At 42.7% G+C, this 22917-nt stretch overlaps 1 protein-coding gene and 1 long non-coding RNA gene across 3 annotated transcripts in view; both read right to left on the reverse strand.

The window, feature by feature from the left end:
* LOC142083932 (uncharacterized) overlaps positions 1-1217 on the reverse strand; it is a 56108-nt gene extending 54891 nt beyond the window's left edge. Inside the window, exon 1 of the long non-coding RNA XR_012674186.1 lies at positions 1125-1217. This is a non-coding gene — a long non-coding RNA (uncharacterized LOC142083932). The remainder of the gene's footprint in view (positions 1-1124) is intronic.
* A 2946-nt stretch (positions 1218-4163) lies between these two features.
* The window catches only part of KLF7 (KLF transcription factor 7), a 63698-nt gene continuing 44944 nt past the window's right edge, over positions 4164-22917 (reverse strand). For both annotated transcript variants that reach the window (XM_075153449.1, XM_075153451.1), the window contains exons 3-4: positions 17913-18036; positions 4164-10424 (exon numbers count right to left, since the gene is read on the reverse strand). In XM_075153449.1, the coding sequence (XP_075009550.1) occupies positions 10373-10424; positions 17913-18036 (176 nt within the window). In that variant the 3' untranslated portion in view covers positions 4164-10372. The remainder of the gene's footprint in view (positions 10425-17912; positions 18037-22917) is intronic.

The following is a 22917-nucleotide window of genomic DNA, read 5'->3' on the forward strand; positions in this document are numbered from 1 at the left end:
GACAGCGCTGAGCTCGCTCAGCCTCCTACAGCCTCTTCTCTGCTTCAGCTGAGATGCATTTGAAGGAGAGGAACTATGTCTGAAAAGTCATGCAAAGTTTGCACATGATGAGTTTGCATCAGATGAGCTCAAATGGATGGTCATACACAGTCCAACCCTAGAAGCGAATAAATATTTCTTTTCTTTCCTTAGAGAACTCCAGACCTCAACAATGGGAGTTGCCCAAGGTGTGTGACTGTGTGCTACCTGAACAATTTCAGAGGGAAGGAGTTCTTCCACAGCATCTCTTTTCCCTGGCCTCCAGCCCGGGAAAGTGTCTGACAGCTATTCCTGCAGGCTAATAACCTACCAGAGGAAGTGTGTGATAGTAAAGCATTGTATTTCCTGAAAGTTCCTGGAAAATAAACTGCTTGTGTGTTTACCTGTAACTGATAATCCTCCCTCCAATTTATGCCAGTTGAACACAGGCCAAAGAACCAGCTGTGCTGCCCCGAAGTTTCTTTCAAAAAGGTTGTTCCAGAGCTCTCTGGAAGTCCTTCTCACAGGTGGAGAGCAGAGGACTAATTTACCCTAGAAGTGTCTTTGTCTAGACATACAGACATATAACTGTCAGAAAGCTCAAGGTAGGTGAGATGCTAAAAGCTTCCAGAGGTTTTCAAGGAAGAGAGAAAGTAAAGGAACCTGGACTTGTCTTTAGAAGAAAAGAGCTATAAAGTCAAAATTCTATTTGTACAAAGAATTCTGTGCTGTACATAACTCCATTTATACCAGCATCGTACAAATACTTCAATCTACAACAAAAAGACCATTTTTTTTCAGCCTTGTATTTTCATGGTAGGATGCCAAAAACTCTATGACAACTGACAGCCTCACTCACTCACTCATGCTCTGTAAGAGAGACACCAAGGTATCACTGCCACACTGAAGCAGCCAGAGCACTGTGTGGTTTTGACCATTTTGAAAACAGGCCCAAAATTTTGACCTGTGCCCTCTTCCAGTGCTCAAGAGCTGTTTGTTAACATACACCCAAACACTACAAATTATGTCCATCATCAAACATCTGGTGTGACCTGAATGACCAGAGCAGCCATGGGCATCACTGGAACTTTTGTCTTCCAACTTACCATATGGCTTTCCAGAAATGCTTGACATCACCTCAGCTCCTTTTGCATTCAGCTCATCCCCTGGAGTGAGTCACCTCTGGATATGTCTCTCTTCATTAGCTACAGAGGGAGTATAAATGAGTAGGTTAGAATGCTCATCTGGCTTCTAGACGCAGATGTCAGGAGAGGAATCCTACCCTCTGTCTGTCTGACATAAACAGTCCTAGCAGATTTCCCAACAGGGCAAGTGAGGCCTGTTGTCCCGAAATAAAAGCTAGCAAGTTTGCATCAGATGAGCCCTATAGGATGTTCATATGCAGGGCCCATGGAAGTTGCTGCCGTGTGCACAAGAGCAGCACAAGACAGCAAAAATGTAAAGAGGTACTGGCCTGACTTGAAAAACTAATTTCATTTTCTGCCATGACACTGCAAAGTAATTGTGCTCAGAATGACTGTTTTTACTGCCTAAATACATTTTTAGTACTTGAGCATCCAGGTGGATTCAATTGTGCTTGTAATTTTGCAGACATTAAAGAGGGAGACTAAATGACTGAGGCGGGGAAAGAGAACAATACTGCACTCCTGCGAGACAGCCTGATGCACGGACTAGAGCATAGCACTAGTGCTCAGGAGCCTCAAAGTCTAGTCCTATTTTGACCACTGACTGACAAATGTTTTAAAGCTAGGCATGGAAAATGCAATGCAAGTGTTCTGTGTCTTTTACAAAAATAGTACTGGCTGAAATCTTCAGCCAGTGTAAACTGTCAAATAACAGAAGTCACTGACTCCAACAGAAGCAGTATTACAAGCCAGATAGAAATCTGGTCAGCTTTTAAGAATAAGAACTTCCTTCTTGAGCATCTTTTCCAAAAGCAACATGTGATGCGGCATGAATATAAGCAACACTTTAACTGTTGTAAAATACATTAAAAAAGAAGAAATTATTTAAATCAAAAAATGTGATTCTGATAAGCTAAAGCATACTTAGAAGTTATATATTTTATGTCAATAACTGTTTACAGAACCATAGCCTTAACTGATACTTAAAAGCCATTTCACTGTTCACAGTAGTTTTCATGAAGAAATAATATACAAGGCACACTAAACACTGTCGGGCCAAACACATTCTACTGTTTATTACACATATTACATTCTTAAATAAAAATGCGTCACATAACATTTTTGCATAGATATCTTACAATATACCAATTTAAAAAAGAATTATGAAACAGACCAGTAACAAAAATAAATTTTTCTTCATTAATAATTTTGTAACATTAACATACCACCATCATATAATACAAATAATATTTTTAAATCTTAAGACTTTTTGTACAGCAAAAAAACTGACAAAGTAATATATTTATATATATATATATATAAAAAGCTTAAAAAAAATAAAATGTCAAAAAAAGGCAGAACTGAGGGCTACAAGATTGGGTACTTCTGTGATATATTAGAAATACCAGAGTAGGCCTGAGAGAACGTGACCGAGGGCATCTCCAAAATGCACTTGTCAGACACATCTGGTAAAAGAAAAATTATAGTGCAAAATGAAAGTCCTTCAAGCAATGTTGTTTGTTTTTTTTTTTTTAAATAGGGAGCATTCATACTTTTTGTTGTTGTTGCTAGAAAAAAAAATCCCCCAAACAAAAATCTAATGTGTAGTAGAGAGCAAGAAAGGTTTCAAAGGACAAGAAAGAAAACAGGCCACTTTGCAAAGCAAGAAAAAAAAATCTCAGCCTGCATTATTATTTTTTCAACTAGATGAGTAGACATGCTAAACTAAGGCCTTGTTTCTAAGAGAAAAGCTGTCATGGTTTATAAGCAGTGATTTCAAACCCAGGTACTCAAATTGGTGCAAGAACCTTCCTGTAGAGGTATCTTAATTGGTTGAAGCATTTCTTACACTTTTGCTTAACTGCATAGGTTGCCAATGCAAACTCAATCCAGGCAATCAAGTAATAGGTGCAGCTACGTGATTTTAACTAGACTGATATTTTAACATAGGGCAACTTCCCTGGTAGAGACATGGCCTTGGTAACAAAGTAGTGTTTAAATCAGTGTTCTGATCTACTTCCAGAATCTGACGGGCCTGGGGTTTAAAATACAGAGCAACGGGTAAAATACATGTTGCAAAATATAAAGTAAAGATCAGTCCTTCAGCCATCAGGGACTGCGTGTTAGCTTTTAATTTCCCCAAGAGCCCAACAATAAAGGCTAAAATTGTCACCTTTCTGTCCATTCTAGTTCACTTTTAGTGTGTACATGCTAAGCCCTCATCCCCCTCCCTTCCCACCTCCCCTCCCAATCCCCAAATTCGCAGCCTACTCATTCACAGTACACAGCAACATGTATTTCCCAGCATTGTTGAAAACTTTCCTACAGAAGCTGACATGATTCCTAAAATGCAGTGGCAACAGCAAGTGCCCTCCCTAAATCAAAGCAATAGGCACGGTTGGCTACTACAAACTGTAAGTCAGTAGCTCAGTTTCCTCTTCTGTGTAGGTATATATGGTATACTGTTGTACATCCACACCCACACAGAGACAGGGTGGAGAACCTGTTTTCTGGCAGTATATAGAAGTTAGGACCAAAGCACTTAAAAAAAAATCATCAAAGCTTTCATTCTGAAAATCACTAAGAGTTCCAACTTTAATTATTACACCAAAAATGCCATTAACAAGCATTAAGGAAAACTATAAAACCCTGTTTGAAAAATGACACCTGCATTTGAAAGTTTTCAGGTAGGGAAACCCATTCTTGAGGTGATAAAGGCAGCCTACCCCCCCATCTCCACATTTTTATGTATATAATTTATATATACATCATTATATATATAACTTATATAGCACAAGTATGTCTTGGACTTCTTCCTCTAAGGGAGGAGGAAAGTCTCAGCTTTACAAGACAGATCTTAGTACCTGGTGGGCCAGATCCAACAGTTCTTACAACGCTAAATCTTGCCACTGAAGACAGCATAGAGCTGTGGAGGAGAAAGACTGCAGTAGTCATCCTTAAACTATTAATAAAAAGAGACATAAATGTGACAAAAGGAAGAAGAATATCCAAGCTTGATCTGGAAATGATCATTCAAGAAGGTGTAGATTTAATGCTAATGAAAGACAGGCAAGACTTGTCAATGAGTAGTTGTAATACCTTGGGAGGAAATAACTTTCGTTTTTCAAGACAGAGTTAAATAGAGTTATTGTCAAGCATTGTTTTTGTTCTTGGTATGTGGGGATCTTCGCAAGTGCAACTCTATCTGAAATCAGCAAAAAGTACTTTAAAAGAGTGTTGCGTTAGAGGCATCATCCAGGATATGAAAGCCTAAGAACAGTCTTACTGGATGGAATGACAGAATGTGCCAAGTCCTGAATGAAATCAAGAATAAAAGCCCTTGATCCACTGGGTGCTGGACTAGTAACATTAAATTATTTACAAATTTTTCCTCTTTTTTATTTTTTAAATTTGAAGATTTTGACACACATTAAGGGAACAGGCAGAGAAAAGGAAACACTTAAGCAAGTTGGATTTTCATCAGTTTTGTCAAAAGCACCAGTTATGACCTCTTTTGTACACAGATAAACAAACTACGTTAAACAGGAGGAACAACCTTTGTGTTAGAGACAGCTAAAAAGCCTAAATTGTCCAGGGCCTGGTAAAAATGAGGGAGAAAGCCTGACTCTGTAGATATCAGAAAGGTCCCAGATAAGATACACTCAATCACTGCAACTATCATATTGATCAACTCCATTTTAGCCATACACCCTCATGATTAGTTGTCTTTTTATGCCTCAAGTTAAAACAGTTCCAAAAGCAAGGACCTGGGGGCTCCTCTTGCATTGAGGTTCTTCTTCCTCGTCTGTGTTTGCTCAGTGCTTTCCATGTATTAAGTGAAAATGTGCTAGCCTTACAAAACAGTAAACCCAATTCCAAAAAGTCTGAGGAAAATAAGAATGAATGAAAAAAAAAAAATTTAATGTTCACCTTTGTAGAAATATATGTTGGCTTAGATTTCAGGTCCTGGAAATAATTTTTGAGACATCACATGGGTCTTCCAGACTAGCAAACTTGTTTCCATTATATCTGGTTGGTCCCTGCAGCTGTGACACATCTCATGGTATGCTATTGCTTAAAACTGGTTTGCTAAGGGTTTATGTTTTTTTTAAGATTTCCTCCTCTCTAAGTCTCTCTCATGAATAAGCCTTACAAAGTTTAACAAGGATGAAACTATCAGAGTTTGAGAGAAACCCTACAGACCTGACCTACAGTCTGTCCGCCAGCACAAGACTGGGAGGAACTAGAACCAGTACACATTTAATCAGTGGGAGCTCTGAAATGAATCATAGAAATACAGAAAAATTAATGTTGGAAGGTACCTCTGGAGGTCACCTAATTCAACCCTCTGTTTAAAAAACAGTTTAGTCAGATCAGACTGCTCAGGGTCTTGACCAAGACATTGAAAGAATCTAGGATTTCAGTCTGTCCATCCTTTTCTTCATTTGCCAATTTATCCAGATAATACAATTTTCTAGACTGAGTACTGGCTATTGGAAAAGAACAACTCTGGGATAGTGAAAAATACTCTGGACTCTGGAATCCCCTTTTCTGTTAGACCAATCTTTATAAAATACATGTGATACTTTAGGTTGCTCTTTATCTCCTAAGGGGAAAAACAAACAGAATAAAGATGCACTGAAGTGTTGTTTTGGTCTAAAAAGTGACTAAAATACAGTCTCATGTTTCTTCATATTTGATATAGTATGAGTGAAACAAAACGTTTTTTTTAGTTTAAGGTAAAACAGCAATGATTATGTTGGAAAAACAGGCCTCAAGCTGGCAGTATAGAAAGCATATTTCTATAAGCATATTTTTATATATAGATTCAGCAAATCTGATTAGAAAAATCTTTATACTGGTGCTTCCTAAATGTTTTTTCCTAAGTCAGTTTTCAAAAATAGAATCAAAATAGAGCATAGCTTGTCTCAATTAGATAATGGAAAAATCCAGAATAAATAAATTATATCAACACCGTAACATGTGAAGTACATCTTGATCTGGAATATTCTGTCTGGGTTTGGTCTCCTCATTACAAGAAAATTATTGGAGCGAGTCTAGCAGAGAGCCACCATGGAGATCAGGTTCTGGAACACATGATGGATGAAGAGAAGCTGAGAGACATGGTTCAACCTTAGGAAGAGAAGGGTAAGGGTAGATCTTATTGCTGTCTACAAACACCTAACAGAGGGTGTAGAGAAGAAGCCAGACTCTTCTTGGAGGTGCATAGTGGAAGAGGCAATGCAAACAAGTTGGAACATGGAAAATTCTACTTGACACATGGATTTTTTAATTTCTTTATTTGACCATAAGGTGGTCAAATATTGGACCAGCTTGCACAGAGGGGTTGTAAAATTTCCATCCTTGGGGATATTTAAAACTCAGCTGGATATGGCCCTGAGCAACCAGCTCTAGTTGGAAGTTGGCCAAAACAGCCTCTGGAGGCCCCTTCCCACCTGCATGATTCTATGACTGACTGCTCTCCTCCAAAATATGATTTAGCTATTCACAAAAACTCATATTTGCTTTAACTGCTTCTTCTATGTACACTATTTTGTGAGACGAGTGTCTCGACTTGTTCTCATCCTATAGTTCCATGGCCTTGGAAACCACAATCTGACTTTCTTATAATGGCTTCTCTTTTGCAAACAGGCATAAATCTAGCATGAAGGAAACAAGGTTAAGCTTCTCCTTTCTACAGCTGGATAACTCAGTCCTCAACTGTTACCAAATCATCTATTTACGTGTTTGCTTCCAAGAAGCCCTACAGAGAGGATTAGCCTTTCCTCATTAGTCTGTTTCTACTCATAGTTTACAAATAGAGGACAGCTGTACAACTTTAGCAAGGAGACACAGGCCTACAAAGGATCTAGCTGTAACAGATTACACAAGTTTGAAACGCACAGCTTAAAATATCTGCAAAGAAACAAAACTTTTCATTGTAAAAAACAAATCCTGGAATGTGTCACTAATTATGCCTTTCCAAAATGGAGACTCCTTCTACAAAATACCAGCTATGGTTCAAAATTTTAGTAATGACTAAGACACTTGCATATGAGCACCCAAAAACTGAAGTCCAGAGATTGACTGAGTACACTATGTATACAGGTGAAAAATATCTCCCTTTACAAACAGGAAAGATGGTTCCAAAGCCCAAAATTTGGCTTCAGAGTTCAAGACCTGCTACAGAGAGAGCCTGAGAAATCTGAAATCTGGTTATGTTTCTTATCCCTCTTTTCTTTATGTTTTTTAGGCTATTTGGATCCATGATTTAGATGTAGGCCTGCCTCTAGATAATAATAATCAGACATTTCAGCATGTTTTTTTCCATGGGGCCCTTGTTCTGCCATATTTAAATAAGAAGTCAACAAGACCATAAATGACAACTGGAAGTAAATAAACAGTCTTGCTTGATTTTTTCCATTTTAAATAGAGTCTGGTACTTAAACTGTCACTTAATAATTAAGGTTTGTAGACTACTGATAGCATGTCTAAAGGCAGGTGTGTTCAGAGGTCAAAGGAGGATATTTATGCAGGTTCACAGCCAATGAATATCATAGTGGTGGGTTTGAGAGCACACACTTTAGGACACTACAGTAATGAAATTCTAGGATTCTCTTACCCTTTTTTTAATCTAATGCACTGACTGGATGCTCTACAGTTTCACACAGCTGAGGTTTCAGTTCCCATTAGACATCTGGCAGGATGCTCTATATATTCCAACACAAATTGGATTCTAGGGCCCTCAGTCCCAGTGGAACAGCTGGGTGGAATGGCCATAAAAAGTATGCAAATACAGAAGTAGAGAAATATGAGATTGTCAGCAAGCAGTGCTCCGCAATTTTTAAATGTATACATATATATGTAAGCATATATATATACACATATAGAGTATGGTTAGTTTTAAATCTTTGGAATAAACTCAATTTTCCTTCTCTCTCTCTCTCTCTGTCTTTCTTTCTTTTCTTTCTTTCACTCTCTCTCTTGCTCGCTCTCATGCTCTTACCACGAATGTTACATCATTGTCCCTAAAAGATGGTTAGATTTTGGTCCATATTTCATGCCATATGGGCCAGACATCGTATTTCCCCCTTGTCCCCAAAGTGTTCAGTTGACAGTCACAGTGTTTTGTGAAAACTGTGAGGAAAAACAGCATCTTTCGAGTAAATTCAATCTCTCACTGGAACCAAAGGTTGCAAAATGCTGAGAATTCAAGTGCCAAGGATCCCGGTGACAGCTCTTAAACATCTATTCAGTTTCTTGTTTGTTCTTTTTTCCCCTAAGAGTACAGTTTTACCTCCCAAAACATAAATTAAGGGAAATATTTAACAGTCAATGAGTCAAAACAGTCGAAGAAGGGCAGTTGGCTAATACAGTATAAAAGAGCAGCAACCATTTGTGGACCACGCGCCATTTTGTTTCATTTCTAGACACATCTTGTAGGGATGGTCCCAGAATATACAAAATATACAACCTAATGACCACCTGCCTGCTTGCATAGGCCATTTTTATGGTCCTAAACGCAGTCTTTGGAGTCAGGGTCAGTGCCAAATAGTTTCAAATGCAAGTTATGGTAAATACATTTTTTGTTTTTCTTTTGTAATGAAGACTTTAATCCACTTGGAGCCAACAAAATCAAATTATCAATAGGACTGAAGGGTGAGCATGAGACCTCCACTTCTCCTTGACGGTTCACAGAGTAGGCCAAAATGGACCTCTAGGTTAGTAATACTTTAGACCAATCATTTGGAAAAGCCTCACTGCTGTATGTAAAATCCAACCCTTCCTTCACCGTTCACACTGTTACACTTTTTCATATAGGAGTGGGTTACAGCATCAACTTGATGAATGGAAAAGGAGGACTTTGATAATTTCTTTAAAAGGCTAATGCTGAATGAAGCCATTGTACTTGGAAGAGGTTCTCGATTTCCCACTCAGAGACTGAAGTAGGATTTTTGGCTTGGCTTTTTTTTGTGTGTAAGATGCTCAACAAACATTAGCTTTAAATTAAAACGTCTGCAGGTGTTCTTTACACAAACAAAAGTCTAATGTTTTAAATCGGTTAATAGAAGAACAGCAAGAAAAAGCAACATAATTCATCACTAAGTCACTGTGGGTTGTGGCTAACATGCTCACATGATGTGGAAGGAATCCTGTAGTCATGCCTATGTGGCCAGTCCCAGACCGATATCCAGGTGAAGACAAGGAGTTCTGAAGATCACTTGTTCGTGGAGAAAAGAGAAAAAAATGTTTAAGCTTCCAAATAAGCTTTTAAAGTTTTTTGTTCAACAAATAAAGAAGTCATCCTAGCTATGGCAATAAGGTGAGGCCTACAGAGATATTAGGTGCTGTTTCTCAGGGGTTTACCCTTTGGCCACTTAGCCATCATGGCAGCAGCTTCCAGAGTCCCTAGTGCATATGTTGTGCAATAGCCAAAACAAAAATTAAAACAAAAACAACCAACAAAAATATAGTCCTCCGCGAAGTCGACATAAACTCAGGCCAAAAAGAGGATATTTGTGTCACAAGTGTCACTCCACAGTCTACTGCCATTAAGGCCACTGGTATTGACTTAAAAGGATCTCAATAGCTCAGTTCTAGGAAGAAGAACCAAAACCAAGACAGGTCAAAGTGTCTGTGAGAAGTCTGACGCACTGAACATTAGGAATTCTCAGACAAAGGACAAATGAACCAAGAGGTTAATTTTGGCTACCAAACTGGGATTTGGTTTTCTAGGTCATTGTTTTCCCCCCATCTATTTAAAAAGAAAGTTAGTGCTACAAATATGCAACTTCAAGACGACATATTCTCCTATTGAGTTGCACTGAGAAGCAAGTTAAATAAGCCCCTCCTACTGCCGTCCACCTGCAGGGAAGCCTCCTCCATTTTCTTTGATTTCCACTGGAAAAAACAGGAAACAAATCCAAGAGGGACGAAGTACTGTAAGCAATTGTTCCTTCTCATTGACTTCTCCTCTACATCATTTCCTCGCCTGCGTCTTCTCCCATCCAGCTGGGGCAAGGCATAAAGAACCGATGTACGTATTGAAGTATAATTGGGTGCATGACAGTGTGAGTGTGTGGTCTCTGTACAGAGGATTACACGTGATCAAGTTCTCTGCTCCTGCAAGGCAGCGCGTTGTAACTTGAGTTCCACTTCCATCTCACAACCTTTAGCTCAGATGACATCCATGCCAAGGTGACTGATATTTAGATGTGTCTCTTCATGTGGAGGGCAAGGTGATCAGACCTGGAAAAACACCTGCAAAATAAAGCAAGTGGGAAATGAAATAAATACAGGATTTGAGAAAACAGGGTTCCTGCTCCTTCCTCCTTATGTACAGGAGGAAATACATATCCAGGTTTAGAGACATTCCTTAGATTATCCATGCATCACCACCAAACCCTGTGTGATTGACCTCTGTGACCACAGATGGCCAACTATCCTGGCTCTTCGGCAGCTAAATAGACTACTCTTCTCCTTTCTCTGTTCCTCTCCCTCCCCCTTCTTTCCCTGAGTGGGAAGAATGCTCATTTATGTACCTGTAGTATAAAATAAAATATTTAGTATAAGTGTGTGTGTGCATATAAAAAAAAACAAATAAAATAAGTCAGTTTTGCTCAAGTACTCAGCAACACCAGATTAAAAAACCACCAGCTTTCTCAAGTGCCCAGTACCTGCAACAAGCACCAAAGTACTATGCCAGTTTTGAAAGCTGAATTCTCACTTCTAACTCCAAACTGGAAGGAAAGCTGGTTCAGAGTTTGGAGGCTGACAATCCACCAGGCTACGTATCTCTCCCTTTCTCTCTGCTGGGAATCTGGGTGGTAATATGTGGATGTTGATGAACACTATCTCCCTGAAGGATGTTGAGAGACGATAAGGTATTATCCCTATTTTGTAAGACAGAAAATTGAGAGACAGAGAAGGCAAGAAAATTGTAAATCACACAAGAAGTGTGGTAAAACCAGAAAAAACATGCCAGGACTTCAGCTTTCAACTTCTGTTCTTTATCCACAAAGCCATTTTTCTCCATCTCATAAGAAAACATAATGTTTTGACATTCTGAATGTGTAGATGGATGCTGATGAGACGGACTTAGAGCGGTGACCCTAGAGAACTAGTTGAGTTTTAGGGCTGGTCTAAACATGCAGTTAATTGAGAATAAGGTAGGGCATGAATTTGAAATGAAGCATCTATTCTTGATTAACTCCCTCTCTAAAGGCTTATGACTGCCTTCTTCTGAAATGACTTAATCCACTTGGGAAGTGGGTTAAGATACTCAGAATAAAACACACTTACTCCAGGAGAAAAGCAACCCCACAAAGAGTTAATCAGGAATTACTATTCTAGATCAGCTGCCTTATAGTAGACATGCTTCAGGGCACTCACAGCAGCAGGAACAGCAGCCCAAATTCAGGCACTTCACACCACCAAGATATTGTCAGAGTGATCAGGGGAATAAGTTCTCAGGACAAGTGCTTTTCTTCCCTGTCATTCAATATATACCTCATTTTATCAAGACTGCCAGTAAGCAAGACTATTTTTTCGACTTCATACCCATTAGAAATGGGGATTGAAAGCACCAACCCATTTCACACCCACCATCACAGTGTCATTAAAGATATGTATGGCACCAGAGGGCAAACCGCAGGACAAGCGGGCAGTGGTTCTGGCTGCCTACCCCAAAGCCCTAAAGGGGAGCCTGACTGTCAGAGTGGAAGGACTCAAGCCACTCTCAGAAATTATATTTCTATACTTCAAGTTGAGCACTAAAAAACGGGAGGTTTCCAAATTCCCTGCAAATCTTGGCTTGCCTTCTTTCCGCCCTAAGCCATAAGACACTGGCTTATTTATTTTTACTAATAGCAAGAACCATCTATTATAAATATCACACAAACCCCCACATATCTGTGGCTTTTGAGTAAACTGTTTTTGTAGGCTCCGAGGGCACCATGAAAAGCTAATTCCAGAACTGACTTGCCTGGAATGTCTTTTCACTGCCCCACAGATTTAGAGTATAAAAGAGCCACCGATACTGGTCTGAAGAATACCCAAATGGCTTATTGTGAGAATCTGGATAGCTCATACATGGGCATTGAATGTATTTCCAAAAAACACAGTCGTTGAGTATTTCGTATTTTTCAGAAAGAAGGTAAAAGAATGAATTGAACTATTCAGTAAAAAAAGCCAAAAACCAAAGATAAAGAAAAGAACACTCAATCTAAAGGCAAACACCCAGAGGATAAACACCCTACGCAGAGAAAGAATGAGAAAGAGAACTATAAAAATGAAGAGATTTTAAATAGTTAGGGGATCTTTTCTGTCCCGCTGGCAGTATTTCCCTGCACGAGCAGTCCACCTCCACCTACATGCAGAGATGGGTGATTGAGAGGTGCATTTTTAAGACAAAGAAACTTCATAAGAAGGCAACTTTCACAAGAAAAGCTAGATACTCGTCTTCTGTGGATGAGCATAGCTCTGCTCAAGTCAGCTGTTCTCTATTGATTTGTAGTGGCTTACAAGGTGGTTAATACCTTCAGAGTGGCAAAAATTAAGAAGAAAGACTTCAAAATAGGATGGAGGCTGCATTCCTCCAAGCTCCTACATGAAGCACAGCGAGACAGACGCGAATCTGACAATGGACACTTGGCTTTCAACACAGCAGGCTCAGCACAGCTAGAATTTTCTAGCCCTACGGTGCCAAAATACACCCTTGGACCAACATCTCTCTCGTCAGTCTAAACTGAGAAAGCAGCATGCTCTGGCTACAAGGGCTGCCAAAACAAAACAACAGCTTGAGTGGCTGCCAAAAAGACATGCACCAGCTGGCACTTCAGCCTAGGACTAGTCATAAGACCACCACCCAAGCGCAGCTTTTCCTCTCCGATTGTCTCTATTATGGATGCAACCCAGGAAAATGTATGCTGAGTCACAGCACAGCAAGATCTGTTAAAATATGGATTCAATACATTGTTTCACATCAATAACCACAGTATTAGCATCTCGTATATTTTTCAGCCCTTGAATATTTTTATAGCTAATAAAATGCTACCATATTTGCTAATTTATAGCTAATAAAATGGTACAATACTAATTCTTCACATTCTCCTGCTGACTAATTTGGTTAGTTCTATCTCTTGGTAAGGCTGGTGGATGCAGACATTTATTTTCGACAGTAAAACAGTCCCTACAAAATTTTGCAGCTAAATCACACTGTCAAAAAAAGCTATTGATCAGCGGACACTTTTTTTTCCCTTCTGGAACTAGAGGCAACAGTGGAAGAGGCTCCACAGATAAGCTGCCAAGGGAAATTCCTTTCTTCACAAATTAAGAAACAGCAGCTTGCTGGTCTCTAGTCCTGCCCGTGAGACAAGACCTTCCTCCACACCTCTGGCTCTACACCTCTTCCAGTTCCAGACCAGCTCTGCACACTGTACGTCGGCCCGTCACAATCTTCCCCATCATCCCTTCCCCAGTCCAGCTCTTCCTAGAAAGGACAGTTCATGCTAGAATAAGATACCCTAATTCAGAAAGTCATACAGTGGTGCGTGACATATAAATTCCCTGTTCCCAAACATGATTCCTTCCTTTCTCTTTTTGCTCTATCTCCTTAGCAACACAGTACTGCTCAGCACTGAAGCCTCTACAGGAGAAAGAGGGAAGGTAACTATGATGAGAAGAGAATATATTCCTCAGCCATCTTTCTTACCAGCTGTGGATTCTCCACTGTGGGATGTGTTTATTCCAGCTAAGTGTGCTCTTAGTTTGCCGTCAAAAAGGAAACCACGCGTGTGCACGCACACACACAGAGAGGAATATATACCCCAATAGTCTGGCACTAAGCTGCTATCTCCTAAACACATATTTATGCAGAACAAGCGAGTGCCACTACCCTGTCATCCTCTTCCTCTTGGGGTGCTGAGGGCTTGCACTGTGTGAGGAACATAGCCCTAGCCTGTGTTTCTGAAGAGCATAATCCCTGGGGAATGCTAATAACCAGCATATCCCTGGTGTCTGGAAGGCACTAAGGACTTGTTCACTGCTTTCCGCACCACTTTAGCTGATTCCCCTTTCTCCCCTGCTGCCACCAAACCACACACCATTTGCAGTACATATGGTGCTACTCAAACCAGTGGTAGTTTGCCAGCTATAACTAACAATGTGATCTGGGGGTGTTGGGATAGGGCTGGGACAGCAGGAGAGGAGAATCATATCTTTTTATCTCTTTTGTTTTAAAATTGACCTGTACACAGAGGACATTAATACCCCTTTGATGTCAGCCAGAAGGTCAGAGACACAAACGCATCTGAAAACAGCCTGGGAAGGGAATTGCAGCCAGACTGTGTGCACAACATTCCCCTTCTTTGCTATTTGAATCACCTCTTTCATGCTCTGATTGCCAAGGTATGGCCTTCACCTCTCAACAACAACAGGCATATGTTTTGTGCTACATCAGTGTTGTTAAAAGTAGCTCCAAAAGGCTCCGTTAAGTTTAGCAAGCCAGGATGTCTGAGGGAGTGACTACAACTCCTGTCAATAATGGTGGGTGCAATAAAGGGTAGCAGTTCAAATACAGAGAAACTGTTCTCCAGCTGGGAACCCTGGCTCAGGAAAGAGCGTCTTTAACATTAAAAGTCTGCCTAAATAGCTAAGGACAGATTTAGGCACATGTTTCAGTGCTTGCTTGAAGTGACATCTGCAATAGGTGATAGTAGAGAGATCTGTGAATGAGAAAAGAAAAATAGTGGTATGGCAGAGTGGGCCAAAAGAAGAACAGGCACACTCTACAAGCTTGCAACAACTGACTGGGAGAGTAAAGACCAATCTGTCTCCTCCCACCACGCACAGATGGTATGTGCATGGAGTTTAACAGTGCACAATCCCCAGCACTCTTAACTTATTAATAAATATTTTTCCTTCATCTACAGATTCAGCTGAAGCACAGAAAACACATTAGATGATTGCAGGAATATATCTCTTGACTGCAGTGACTGAGTTGGCTGCCAAAGAAAAAACCTAGGTAGGAAGGGATAATATGTAGAGGGAGAAGAATGAATACTTAACAAAGGGCTGAAAGAGACTGAGGAGTTGAAAATATTGATTGTATTTCTTTAGATCTCTGCTAAAAATATTGTCTGTTCTGACACAGAAACCTTGGGGCTTTGTGTGTATGTGTGTGTGTATGTGCGTGTGTTTGTGGGGCCAGGATGGTTAGTTTGTTCTTCAGAGGAAAGAAGAAAGGCAATGCTTTACATTTAAAACAGGTGTGCTAGTTTTGGCTGGGGTAGAGTTAATTTTCTTCACAGTAGCTAGGATGGGGCTATGTTTTGGATTTGTGCTGGAAACAGTGTTGATAACAGAGGGATGTTTTCGTTCCTGCTGAGCAGTGCTGACACAGAGTCAAGGCCTTGTCTGCTCCTCACCCCACCCCACCAGCGAGCAGGCTGGGGGGTGCACAAGAAGCTGGGAGGGGACACAGCCGGGACAGCTGACCCCAACTGACCAAAGGGACATTCCATACCATATCACGTCATGCTCAGCATATAAAGCTGGGGGAAGAAGGAGGAAGGGGGGGGACGTTCGGAGTGATGGCGTTTGTCTTCCCAAGTAACCGTTACGCGTGATGGAGCCCTGCTGTCCTGGAGATGGTTGAACACCTGCCCGCCGATGGGAAGGAGTGAATGAATTTTGTTTTGCTTTGCTTGCGTGCGCAGCTTTTGCTTTACCTGTTAAACTGCCTTTACCTCAACCCACGGGTTTTCTCGCTTTTACTCTTCTGATTCTCTCCCCATCCTACCGGGGGGGAGTGAGCGAGCGGCTGGGTGGGGCTTAGCTGCTGTGTGGGGTTAAGCCACGACAACAGGCAACATAACTGTTCTCCTTCACAGCGGTGCTTATACAAAAGCAGAACTCCAGAGGTCCCTATTTGGCTCATCCTGTCCCTCATTCTGAGCAAACAAAAGATAATCCAAGAGGAAGCCCTCCGTGGGGGAAGGGGGACAGGAAGAGGGGAGACAAGGGGAGAAGAGCACTCAAGGAGATGAAGCTCTTGGAAAGGCAGGATGTGAAAATGATCGAATTTCCTTCCCATAAAAGGATGGGGTCCCTTGTTTATGTCCCACACATCCTCTCTCCACGCATGTTCTCTGCTGGTCTGGTGTACCCAGAGGCTTCCTAGAGCCTTTATTGTATTACAAAATGTTTCCTTATCAGAGCAGAGAACCTTAGTGCTGCATTAAAAAGATGGGTAATTTTCTTAAGCCTCTTTTAAAAATATATATAAATAGGATTAGCTGGATAACATGTTCAGATGCAAGCACGTTATTTGATTACTCAATACTGGATCCAGGTTTCACCCAGGGCACTGCCAATCTCCAGCTCGGGGGGGTGCGAGGGGGAGAAGTGCTCATTGTTCGATCCTGTCAGTGCTGTCAAGAGTCATTACAGGGGTAATTGCTTTTGCTCCACCCTAACTTTTTATCAGTTGGGATCGGGGATGGGGAGGAGGGTTTTCTCTTGGTTTTGTTTCTAAATTCAAAGAACCCAGGTTTCAAAAATGCTCAGCACCAAGCAAGGATGACCAGATTTTTCAGATGAGCTCATCATTCATTCAAGCAGCTGAAGTGGTGAGGACTGCAAAAAGGAATTGGCAGTGAGCGGCAGCAACCATGGCTCTCACTGGGAGCTGCTGGGGGCTCAGCTCGCCAGGCAAAACTGGCCCCTCATTTCTGAGTGCCCAGAGGAGGACTGCTGCATGTCAGGCTCTTCAAGAACCCTGGCTCTGGGCACCTGTCAGGCTTTTAAAACTGGGCCCACACAGAATGAAGGTGCAGAGTATTTCCCACATCAAATAATGTCAAGGGTGAGATTTAAGACTGTAGGAAAAGATTCGCTAATTAGCAGGAATGTGCAGAGATCACTGACCCTACTCAAAACAACCCCATGAACTTGAATTGTCGATGTGCCTAAAACACTCCTGTGCTTTTGAAAATGAAGCCCTTTGCTGTCTTTCATTGACTCTCCCGTTTCATCTGGCAAAGCATGGAGCCCTGGACTCAGTGGTAAGAGAAGACAATGATCATACAGAAATTAAGTGCTTTTCTCCTAGACATTTCCTATAGATTTGGGGAACAACAGCCACACACGCTCCCCACCCCCGCAGTCGTACACCCACGTATTTGCGGGGCCCATCAGCTTCTGCTAACCGCTCTGCCGAAATGCAGGCAGCCAGCAGTGGTGCTTGGGGTAGCCCTTGAAGCGGAGCGGATAGAGGGAGCTCGGCCTTTGTCAGGGCACCAGGCTCATACAACCAGGAGATGGAAAGCTGTGGAGATGCTTTATTGAGAGGTCCAGCACTGAAGTGGTCTAGGGCCCTCTGGACTTCTCTGCTTCGAGAGTATTAAGAACAGCTGCCCTGTGGACCAAATCCTGTGCCCACAACAGACACCGGCAGGTTTCAGTCAGACCTACACCTGGTCCCACAACTCTCTCTGTGCTGCAGGATGGAAACAGCTTAGGCTATTTAGGAAGTATTCCCCCTCTGCCAGCCCACCTGGCCATTGAGGCAAAGGGGACAGGGGCAGAGTGGAGGGTCCCTCCCTGGCTCGGGGATCAAGGCAGTGGGACAGGAGGCCAGAAGGGGCCCCTCTGCCAGGAGCCAGGTCTCTTGTCTCGGGAAGCTGGAGGCTCCATGCCACTCACAAAGTCCACATGTTGCTTGAACACCGTGTTAGGAGGCTGCATTACCTGTCACAATGGTTGCATTTAAAGGGCTTTGCACCCGTGTGCTTTCTGTAATGCCTTGTGAGCTCGTCGCTCCGTGCAAAACGCCACTCGCACCCTTCCCACGAGCACTTGTAAGGCTTCTCACCTGCAGAGGGGAGGAGAGAACAGTCAGCGTGGCAGCAGGATTACTGAGCACTCACCTTGCAAGCCCTGTGTCCTCCCACCTCACCTCTGTCCCGCTCGGGCAGGTTAGCCCATCACACAATTCATGGCCAGTGTAGGATGGAAACAACTTAGGGCTTATGATGCATTGTACTGAGGATGGATCCAGCCCAGATTTTACCACCGCTAAAATTCTTGCACAACCTTATTTCCCATTTCTAACAAAACCAGTCAATTACTCTTCAAAGAAGCCCTCAGAACGTCCCCAAATGCCTGTCCTGCTGTGTGGCTGGAGCCTGATTTTCAGTCAGCTTTTCAGCTCACTCTGTCCTTGCCAGATAAATTACTGTGGTACCTGTGAGTGGCTGTGCTAACACTTGAACACGCTGCAGGTGTGCACCACTCCAGAGTGACCACCACCACTGCATCGCATACTTTAGCCCAGCTGCCATTTAACCCTCGTGTGGCCGGAGTCACATCTGTTCCCCTCAAGCTTTCATGCCCACTGCCCCCCCCAGGACTGCACCTTCTTTAGTCGCTTCTGACAACAAAAACTGTTCCTTAGTTCAAGAAATTATGTGTCAGGACAGTGAGTGTGACAGGAGAAATGTTTTCTTCTTTAAATCATCTGGTCCTTCAGACTTTTTGCACTACACCTTTATCAGCTGTTATTCTGTCCCGAAATATTAACCATACCATTGAAGGCAGTGAAACGGTGCAGTGATAAGACAGGAGAGATTCTGGTCTGCTGTGTTCACGTTTACCCATCTTCTAACACAAACCAGTCTCTGCAGATCAAAGTCTCCCACGGTGTAACATCCGTGGAGTCATTAACACCTTCTGATGGAGAATTCCAAGGTCTCATGCCTCTCCCCTTTTCTTATGCAGTGCACATGTATTCGTGTGCATGCAAATTTATCATCTTCCCCCAGAACAAATGCTCCAGTGCATCTCCTCCTATATAAACTCCATGTCACTATTCCCCACGCAGTCAGCACCGTATGGATGCATTTGAAGGGGAGGGAGTTGGGATAAAACACAGACAAGAAATCACTTGCACTACCAAGCTTCTCAGCTGGGAATTATAAACAGAGAAGGGATTAGTAATTACTTATTTATTCTTAAAATTGCTAAGAAAGTGATCTTAAAAATCCTGCCACTGACCAAACTGAAGTTGCAGTCACGTGAAACAATCACTTGGCCACAGCAGACAAATTTCTAAGCGCAGAGACGCAGGTTTCTATGTTTAGCATGTTTATTCAGCAAGTAAAGGAGTGAGATCTGATTATGGGAGACCTCTGTATTTCAAGGTGACAAACTGGAGAGGCCAAAAGAGCAAGAAAAGTGAAGAGGGCAAGAAGAATTGCATCAAAATACATGAAAAAAAGAGTTGTTCTCTGGTGAGTGAGTTTCTGCAGACTTCTTATGGCACAGGCAGCTCTGTTGCACAGTGGTCATCCGCCCCAGGGAGAACAGCAGAGTGGGCTGAGATCTTAACTAGAGTTGAGCCATTTTACTGGCCTCTGAGAAGTTTCTTTGGCTCAATAGCTCAATTAAAGGATTCATTGGGGTGAAGCAATGAAGAGGGGGCAGCAGCCAGCAAGACTTCACCAAAATATCCGTTTGTCCCTCAGTCCCTGAATGCAGAAAGGCCAGCCTGGATGTCTCTGTTGTGTGCCACAGTCTGCCATGGGAAAATGCCCAACAGGACAATGGACTCAGCCAACAATAATACCACCCCACTTAGATTCTGCCTGCCTGGTCATCTCTGCAGACTTGCCTTTTGTTCTTTTTTTCTTTTAACAGGAAAAAAAAAAAGGCAAGAAACTTCTTGTTAGTGAGCCAAGTGCTGGTGTCTTGTTTCTGGGCTGGTTACTCAACTGTAATTCAAACACTGTCATCAGTGCTGACCCCAGACACTAGAGCTGCAGTTGCAGCGTTCTCCACCCCCAGCCCTTGACATCCTACCCAGCATACTGCATCTGCTCTCCCCTTCTCAGGGAAAAGGGATTTCCCCAGCCGTGGTCATGTCTATGGTGGTGCACCGGTTTTGCCTGAACAGCTCATGCATTATTTTTAAAAGCTGTCAGTAAACAAGCCTTGATGATAATTCAGCTTCCTCGGTTCTCTGACGCTCTCTAGTGCCTACCTTAGAGTGGAGACAGCAAGGCAGACAAACCGCCCTGCAGCGTATGTTTGCTACACATGCTGCAAAGCAAATGCAGAAGACAACTGCTCAGCCAAATCTGGCAGGTACAGCCAGCCTGAAGGATACAGTCGCCTACAGAGACGAAGGGTGAAGGAAAAACATCCTAGGCTTTCTGTGAAACAAGCGCTATTAGGACTGAAGCCGAGTTTGGCTTGTTAACATTTGTCAAGAGCTTTGAAAATGTACAGTGCTATATATAGGTTACGAGAGACAGAAATGACAAGCATGATTACTGGTAAACCCACGGGATGCCACATATCTCTGTTACTTGCTGCAGGGGCTCCTCTCTCAAGTGTTCCTGGTCTGGCCTTGCACAGCCCTGAGCTGAGTTTTGTTTTCAGATGCTTTTCCTCTGTAACCCAAGCCCCGATCCACAAAATGTCAGACAGTACCTCTTTGTGCTCCAGACAGCAGGCTGGCATACAGTGCTCTGCGTGGCACAAGATAAATGCAAAGGCGCACGGTGACCTTTAAAGCCATGTCAGATGGCTCCTTGACCCAGAGACCTCAAAGAGGTTAGATTTGCCGCCCTCCTGCAGCTACTCAAAAACATAAAAGGGCAGGAGGAGAGAGACCTCCATATCTCTGCACGTGAAGACTAAGAACAAACTGCTCCTTTAACGGCTGCTTTCACCTTACCCGAAGATGAAATGAAAGCGTATCTTGCCGAGGTGTACGTATGTAGGAAGCATGGAAATGGAGAAGCGGGGGAGGGTCCTCCTACCTCACTATGGGCAATGGCAGGGAGAAGAAATGGGAAGGATCCTTTCCACGTGCCAGGCTGCTCTTCTGTTGTTGTAGAGGATTAGCGAGAATAAAAGGATAGATGGTAAAATCCTCCTCTGCTGAAGGCAATGGCAAAACTCCCACTCACTTCTACAGGGCCAGGATCTCCTCCTTTTTAACAAATTAATTATGAGCTTCAAAATCCAATTAAAAATAGGAACATCACGGAGCTGTGCCACACTGACTTTTTTCAGGCTCTAATTCCTGAAAATTAATAACCGCACTTAAAACTCATGCCTGCAAGCTGCTGCCAGGAAGGAGGCTCTACTCCTTAAGTCACCTTTACTCAACACAAGGATTGTGCAGTGCTTAAACAAATCCATAAATCCACATTTATACAAACGCACTCCATGGAGGAGCCAATGCACATCCAAAAAGAAGCTGATACCCCGATATGCAGCTGTTAAATACTCAGCTGTTACAGTTCAGAAGGTGCTCCACACCGTGGGACTGGTTCAGCTTTCACACATCCACAAACGCACCTGGGAAGGGCAGGGAGCCAGCAATGCAGACACACGTTCAAGCAGTGAATTATGCAATTTTCTGAGATGAGCACTAGTGTTAAAACAATGTACCATTTGTTTATGGAAAATCTTCTAGAACAGACCCAGAATAGCGGCTTTCAGCTTTTTCTAATTTTTTCCCTGGCAGGTGGAGACCGCTACGTAGCGATTTCAAGCTTACTGACCACACTCCAGTTTCCTTGGGCAGCACGTGCATCAGCGAGCAGTGCAGCGCAGTAAAGGCGAGCTGTTGAGTGAAACAGTGGGTATGCAGGACCCCACAGCCACACCGCATGCATTTGAAGGGTGTTATTTCTGGCTAGCCGCAGCCTGGTCCTGTGGCCTGAACCCGTCCGTAGGTGAAGCGTGCCAGCTGTGCACTTGCAGAGCACCTCCCGGGACAGGCCATCCAAAACCACGTGTGTGCTCTGGCCAGGCTGAACCAAAGCACAGTGATGGAGGCAACCAGAAGACTCACCTCAAAAGAGGACACTTGATCACCAGAAAACACTCACATAGACGCATCCTCAGTTGCCTGCTGAGGATCCCCGAGAAGCAGCCCGCGCGTGCCTGCAAGCGCACAGAGTGCTGTGCTGAAACCTACTGATTTCGAAGGACCTTATCATCAGAAAAGCTAGTGGTACAGAAATGCTGTTAGCCCTTCAGGTATGCTTTAGGGTTTCAGTCCATCATGACTGCATACTCCTGTGAAGCAGTCTCTCCTCATTGTGGCTTTGTCCTGCCATTTTAATCTTTTTATCTTCCTGGAGCATATTGTCATACCCTGAGACTGGGATGCTTGGGGAATAGGCTCTCTGTTCCACTTCTTTTTATGGCACCTCATACAACCTAGCTCTTCTTCTAAAAGTACCTCCAAAGCACACTTCAGTACAGTCTGGCCCTCCATCCTCCTTGTTTCATCCAACCTGGTCCAATCTGGTAACTGGAGGACAAAGACCTCTGCAAATTTATGGGAAACATGCAATAGTGAAGCTAGAATTTATGAGTCAAAACAAAAATCCATCAGACTTTGGCAGCCCTGAAATGGGGTCACTATTCCTTTGGTGACTAAGACAAATGCAGGACTCTAAATATTAGGCACCTACTTATAAAAATAAACAAATGATTGGTATAGCTTTCTCTTGAAAGCCAAAAATTTATCATTTGAAAATATGAAAGAGCCAAGCACACAATCGTAGCAACACTACTGTGGTAAACACACACCAGACTCCCAGCAAAACATGATTGATAGAGCTGGGCTGGTTCTGTGACGGAGACACCGCAGTGGTCCCTGAGACTTCTCCCTCCATTTTCCAGCCTCGGGCAGTCTTGGTGATTTTCATCTCATGCAACTTTAGATATTGAA

The sequence above is a fragment of the Calonectris borealis genome, chromosome 6 (genome assembly GCF_964195595.1).
Source record: "Calonectris borealis chromosome 6, bCalBor7.hap1.2, whole genome shotgun sequence".
In the NCBI taxonomy this organism is placed as follows: domain Eukaryota; kingdom Metazoa; phylum Chordata; class Aves; order Procellariiformes; family Procellariidae; genus Calonectris; species Calonectris borealis.